At 28.7% G+C, this 5,849-nt stretch overlaps 1 protein-coding gene across 1 annotated transcript; it reads right to left on the bottom strand.

Annotated features, from left to right (window-relative positions):
- Positions 1 to 600: 600 nt before the first annotated feature.
- Positions 601 to 2,172, bottom strand: LOC121117107 (zinc transporter ZIP3-like). The gene is made up of 2 exons (XM_040711404.1): positions 1,315 to 2,172; positions 601 to 708 (listed from the first exon to the last, which is right to left on the bottom strand). The coding sequence occupies exons 1-2, from the start codon at positions 2,170 to 2,172 to the stop codon at positions 601 to 603; spliced, it is 966 nt and encodes a 321-aa protein (XP_040567338.1).
- Positions 2,173 to 5,849: the final 3,677 nt, after the last annotated feature.

Here is a 5,849-nt window from a genome sequence, read left to right as displayed (position 1 = left end):
TTTTACCTACTCAGTTTATATATAACGGATGCACGTATATGAATACTCATATATAAATGTTGATGAAAAAAAGGTACTTTCTTTTTGGAAAATCATTATTTCATTATTTTGTAAAAGACACACACATTCCTAAAATATATATTTTGTATATAATAATAAAGTTATATAAAAATGTTATGTACATATGTAATACAAAATAAATATTATATGTATGTATAAAAAGTTAAAGGATATCTAAATAATAATATTTTATATATATAAAACTTGATGCTATTAGAAAAGCTAAAAACTCTATGAATATAAATTGAATTGTAATGAGTGAAGAAGTTTGTTGTTTCTGAATGGATTCTTCTTACTTTGACATTTAAACTGTTTTGAGTACACCGTTTTCACATGTAAAATTAAGGCATTTCAAATAATCCAGATCCAAAAGTTGACCTATTTATTATTATTTTTTTCTTTTTCTTTTAATTATCAATATCTGATTTTTTTCTGAATAGCTATGCATTTAATAAAAGACAAATAATATTCATAATTTATTTTTTGAAGTTTCTTCCAAGACAATTAATATTTAAAATTTTATTCTAAAATATTTAAATTTCAGTGACAAGAATGTCCTCCGCCTTCACTTTCATCATTTCCTCTCATGAACATTACAATGGAAGAAAGGAGGATCATGAATAAGAATCCCACCAGAATACTTACCACCTAGATATAAAATATAATATAATTTATAGAAGACCAAAAATGTATATACTATTTTATTGTATTTATTTAATTCATTAGCAAAAGGCAAATAAAAGGATTAACTGTCTAATCTGTCTATGGAAGCTATGATTACATCAAGAGTGTATTGTTGCTACATAAAATTGGATTTTCAGTAAGGTTTCTTCAAAGGGACCTTGCAAAAAGCATATATATGGATAAACAAAATTTTTGTATAGAAAAACTTTTATCAAAGTTAGCAGAGTTTAAAAACAAAAAAACAGAGAAAATGATTTCCATATAAATCGTACAATACTTTAAAGGTATAGCATTCTATGAAAGTCCATAGATCTTTCTAACGTAGGCTGAACTTAAGATAACCTTGAATGTTAGTACCATATATTAGGAGGAAAACTCTTGATTTCAATAAAGAATATTGCGACATGAACTCAAACTAACGGGTAGATTTTCATGTGAATTTGAGAAATCTTTCAATGATTTAAACTTAAATATACGAAGATCATTCTAGAAAATTAGTGACCCGTTGTCTAATAAACTATGAGACATGTATTAATTAAATATAATATGTATTTTAAATTATCATGTCACCTGTATCAATCCATGTTTCTGTTTTGCTCGTTCTTTTTCTAATACTTCAAAGAAAACAACATAGAGAAGGGTTCCTGCTGTCAATCCATTGAGAACCGTAATAGCAACTGTTTGTTCAGTTGATTCTTGATCATTTGCATTTGTAACAAAAATTCCAATGATGATTCCAAGTGGGGAAATACTAGAGAATATACAAATCAAAGACACTACCATATTGCGACTTAATCCAGAAACAACAAACTGCATTCCAATCACGAATGCTATCACAAATTTATGAGAAGCTATGGCAAACAATAGATACCACACATGGTGTGAAGTTAAACCCAAGCCAATAGCCATTCCTTCGAATACAGAATGCAATCCAAGAGCTACAATAATGATAAAAGCTCTAAGTCCTGCTTTGAAATGACTAGATGAAGATAGAACTTCTTTAACAACGAACTCATGATTATGTCCTCCAGATAATGTTGACTCTCCATCCAAATGGCGTCCGGGTTTGCTCCATCTATGACTCAATAAATGTACAATTTCTTCGACAAAATAAATAAGTAAAAATCCAGCTAATGTTAAGATTTCAATCAGTGGAAAACCCGTGTCTGTCATGATTCCTTTTCCAACGGCTTCATTCATATGTTCGTTAGCTTCTGGTATCATGTGAGTGAGGCATGTTGTCAGGAGGACACCTGCTCCGAAGCATACAATGATAGTTATGATCAGTTCGAAAGCGTTTTTCTTTTTATCGTCATTTTTTATTTTTTTAATGTATGAGTTTAGTCCAAGGGGAATTAGACCAAAAATTATAGCAAAACCTCCGAGAATAATAACAGAGACAATTTTTGCAATGAGAATTTGATCCATTTTGAACTTTTAATAATGAATATGCAAAAACAAAATATCAATCAACAACTTTTAATTCCGTAATATTGACTGATGAAGAGAACAATTTCTGATTGAGGCTTCCTTCTTTCTCAAAATGAAAATGTAATAATCAAAGCAAGGTTTAAAACTATTTATATTCACTTTTCAGTCTCAAAAGATTTTTTTTATCACAACCGAATCATGATAAGAGATGCAAACTATTTTATGTATTTACTAGTGATGGGATTCGGTCTGAAAGCCTAGACCGGTCTCAGATCGTTAATTTTTTAGTTTCGCTGAACTAATTCGGTCCATCTATTTTATTGTTCAATGACGTCATACGAAGTTTAAACAGAGATTGCATGGATTAACTTTGATCCTGTCGTCTGTTATATATACAGTATTTGTTCTAGAACATATCGCTTACTTTTTAGATTTATTGAAAACCCAATGACGGTTGATTTAAAAAAAAAAAAAAAAAATTGTCTCTCATATTATATGAGACCTAAATACCAGTCCAATATCTGAGACTGTGGTCTTGACCAAAAATTGGTCCAAATAGGTCTAGAAGAAATCACTTAAGACCGAATCGAATTAAAAATTCGGTGCTGATCGATTCTAAACACTACTCCCATTCTTTGGTGCTACATTGAAAGAGAAGGCCAATGATACGCCGGGTAAGCGCAGATGGGCGATATTTTAAGGCAAGTTTTCAGACATTACAGAATATGTTGTGTAACTACTAATATATTACTTTTTATTTTATTTAGTTCTATTTACATACATAATTTTCAATCCGTCATCTTCATCTGTTTCAGCACTTTACAAATTATTTTGCAAGGGTTCCTTTTTCTGTCAAGTTGTTTAATCACAAATGGTTCAAAAATTATGCTCAAAAGGAGGTTATTTTTTTCTTTTTCTTTTAATTATCAATTTAATATTTTATTTTGTGAAGAGCTCTGTACTTAATAAAAACAAATAATATTCATAATTTATTTTTTGAAGTTTCTTCCAAGACAATTAATATTTAAAATTTTATTCTAAAATATTTAAATTTCTGTGAATAGCTCTTGGATTTTGTTTCTAAAAATATCTAGGAACTAAGCCCTCACACAAAATATAATCTGCGGACGCCCCCTTCGCTATATGTACATTGAATATGAGGCAACTTTTACATTTTTTAATTCCTCTTAATCTTGATTTGTGTTCAAGAATGTTTTTATCTTGATGCACCACACTTTTCTATAATTGAAATCCTTCTTTAAATTAAATTTATTATTATGTATTATTTAGATAAAATATATGACCCATGCTTCGAAATACTCAATTTACAATAATGCACACGGTAGTACTTACAATGTGAGATTATGTTTTTTTTTTTTCAAAAATCCATAGTCCAACATTTTTGCGTAATTTTTTTTTCCAAACCAAAAAAAAATTTGCTAGCAAAAAGAAAAAGTATTTTCTTTGGGAGGGGCTATTTATTAATATACAAATTCTTGTTGTTGTTTTGATTGATCCATTGCACGGACTCTTTGACTTCTAAAACCCTATGTTTATCATACTGTTGCAATATTGAGAAAAAGTATCCCAGCTTGGTTTTTATGTTATCGCCACACATATATTTTTTTTCTGGGGAGGAGGGGCTTGGTTTAGAATTTTTTTAAAACAAATACAGTACTTATTAAATACTTACTTACTAAATCTCGTTTTGTCTGTCTTATCACTAAGGAATATATCAGGAGCATAGATCTTCCTGAAACATGGGAGAGGAGGATTATCCGTTCTGTGAAAGGTACCAATGATGTTCAGAAATTCACCTCAAAATTTCAGATATCGACAATTGGATTTTTTATTTTTTTTTCTATATCGTAAAGACTTTGAAAAAATAGAAAACGACTTCAAACACACTTTAGCTTTTGTGCTATTTGGTATTCCTTCTAACAGAAAGTAGAGTTTAGATGAAGAAAAATCAATTAGTGTATCTTGTCAGTAATTGTAAGGCTTTTATTGCTCAACAGCTCACCGAAGACAGAGGAATTAACCGAAGAAATCTAAGGACTATTTAAGCATTGGTTGCAGCTAGATACACTGCTTTATCCCTGAGAATTCCCCAATGGCATGGCTCATTATGGAATTATACCACAGAATTAATTAGATATTTTCCATGGATATCACTTTAGTATGAATGTACTCTTAAGTTCACTGAAGTGCTTACGCACTCATTTAGAATATTTTGAGGACCTTTTCACAAAACATTTCTTTTTTTTTTTTTAAATAATTTCAAGTATTTTCTTCTTATTCAAGAAAAAACAAAAAAACACCGTAATGAAATAAGATAAAAGAGAAGGTATTGATAAAATAGGAACGGTTTCATGAAAGTAAAACTTATTCAGTGACGCCTATATTTTGAAAAAATATCAAGAAAAAGGTACATAATCATGGCCCAAGTGTAAACCCCACACTAAAGTCTGTTCAAAATTATATAGATTAATTCATGATTTATTGTTAAAGACAGGTTAAAATATTGGTGATACAAAAGTGAAAATGTTTTTGTCTGCTATAGTGTTGACTCATGGTGGTCGTCAGGAACGCGATATATATTTTTGAGCCTATGTCGAAGCAAAAATAATTTTTGTGAATAACTTTAACTATTTCAAAAACATTGTTGTTTAAAATATAAATTGAAAAAAGTAAGGGGTCATATCACCTATGTGCCTAGTGGTTGAGTGGACACTGTACAATAACTTGTATCTTGATTCATCTTGGCCGGAACTTGAAATTATTTTTTCTAATGTACTAAACTATACTTTTGCATCCAACAAGTAGGTTTAAAATTGAATTTGATTTTACCGACCACCTGTTCCTCATCATCACTGTCCTAATGCACTTCATCTTTCTAAACTATGCAATTTTAGTAATAGTTAAATGTAACTACAAATTATTTCTTATCTTTGATACTAAAATAATATTCAAACAAGTAATCAAATAAACTTAAAATATATAATTTAAAATTAGCGACCACCCATACATTATAAAATAAATAAATGCAATTCTACTCTACAATTATATGCTAAATAAATAAGTTTCAATAATATAAAAAAACATTTAAAAGGACCATTAAAAATTAATTAAAATTTATAATTATGAGTCAAGAGCATCTAATTCAAAAATGCTTGGAAATTTACGACAAAATTTTAAAACATCAATATTTCCTTCCATTTAAAGGTCAGAGGGCACTGATTAACGTAGTACTTGTATTTTTATGAAATGTTTGAAAATAAATTCTTATTTAGGAGCTTGAACGTAATTATTCCCATTAAGTTCCAGCGAAGAATCATAATTAAATTTCCATCGATTGGAGAAATCAGTAATGTATTTGTTTTTCTCTGATGTGACGGTGGTAATAGTCTTATAACAATATCGTTCGAACTTAAGTAAATCACACTGATTTGAACATTTAACTTGTTTTATTTATTTGAGTTGTTTCAATGTTATTGTTTTTTTTGTTAAGTACAATAGGTAACCGTATTTGATTATGTAACCATCGTATTTACTATTCTTTATTATAGATATTTATTAATATAAATGCTCGAAAGAAATCTTTATAAAACGTAAATTTTCTTTCATGTCTTTATTTAGAATAAAAAAATTAAATTATTTAGAATTAAATTTAA

The sequence above is a fragment of the Lepeophtheirus salmonis genome, unplaced genomic scaffold (genome assembly GCF_016086655.4).
Source record: "Lepeophtheirus salmonis unplaced genomic scaffold, UVic_Lsal_1.4 unplaced_contig_989_pilon, whole genome shotgun sequence".
In the NCBI taxonomy this organism is placed as follows: domain Eukaryota; kingdom Metazoa; phylum Arthropoda; class Copepoda; order Siphonostomatoida; family Caligidae; genus Lepeophtheirus; species Lepeophtheirus salmonis.
The sequence above is the reverse complement of the archived record's forward strand: the minus strand, read 5'-3'. Positions and strand labels throughout refer to the sequence as shown.

Bases quoted from the DNA above. Each gene is read 5' to 3' on its own strand.
- LOC121117107 (XM_040711404.1), bottom strand. From the start codon at position 2,172: ATGGATCAAATTCTCATTGCAAAAATTGTCTCTGTTATTATTCTCGGA. The intron at 709-1,314 runs GTGACATGATAA...TTTTATATCTAG, and splicing joins AGAAACATGGATTGATACAG to GTGGTAAGTATTCTGGTGGG.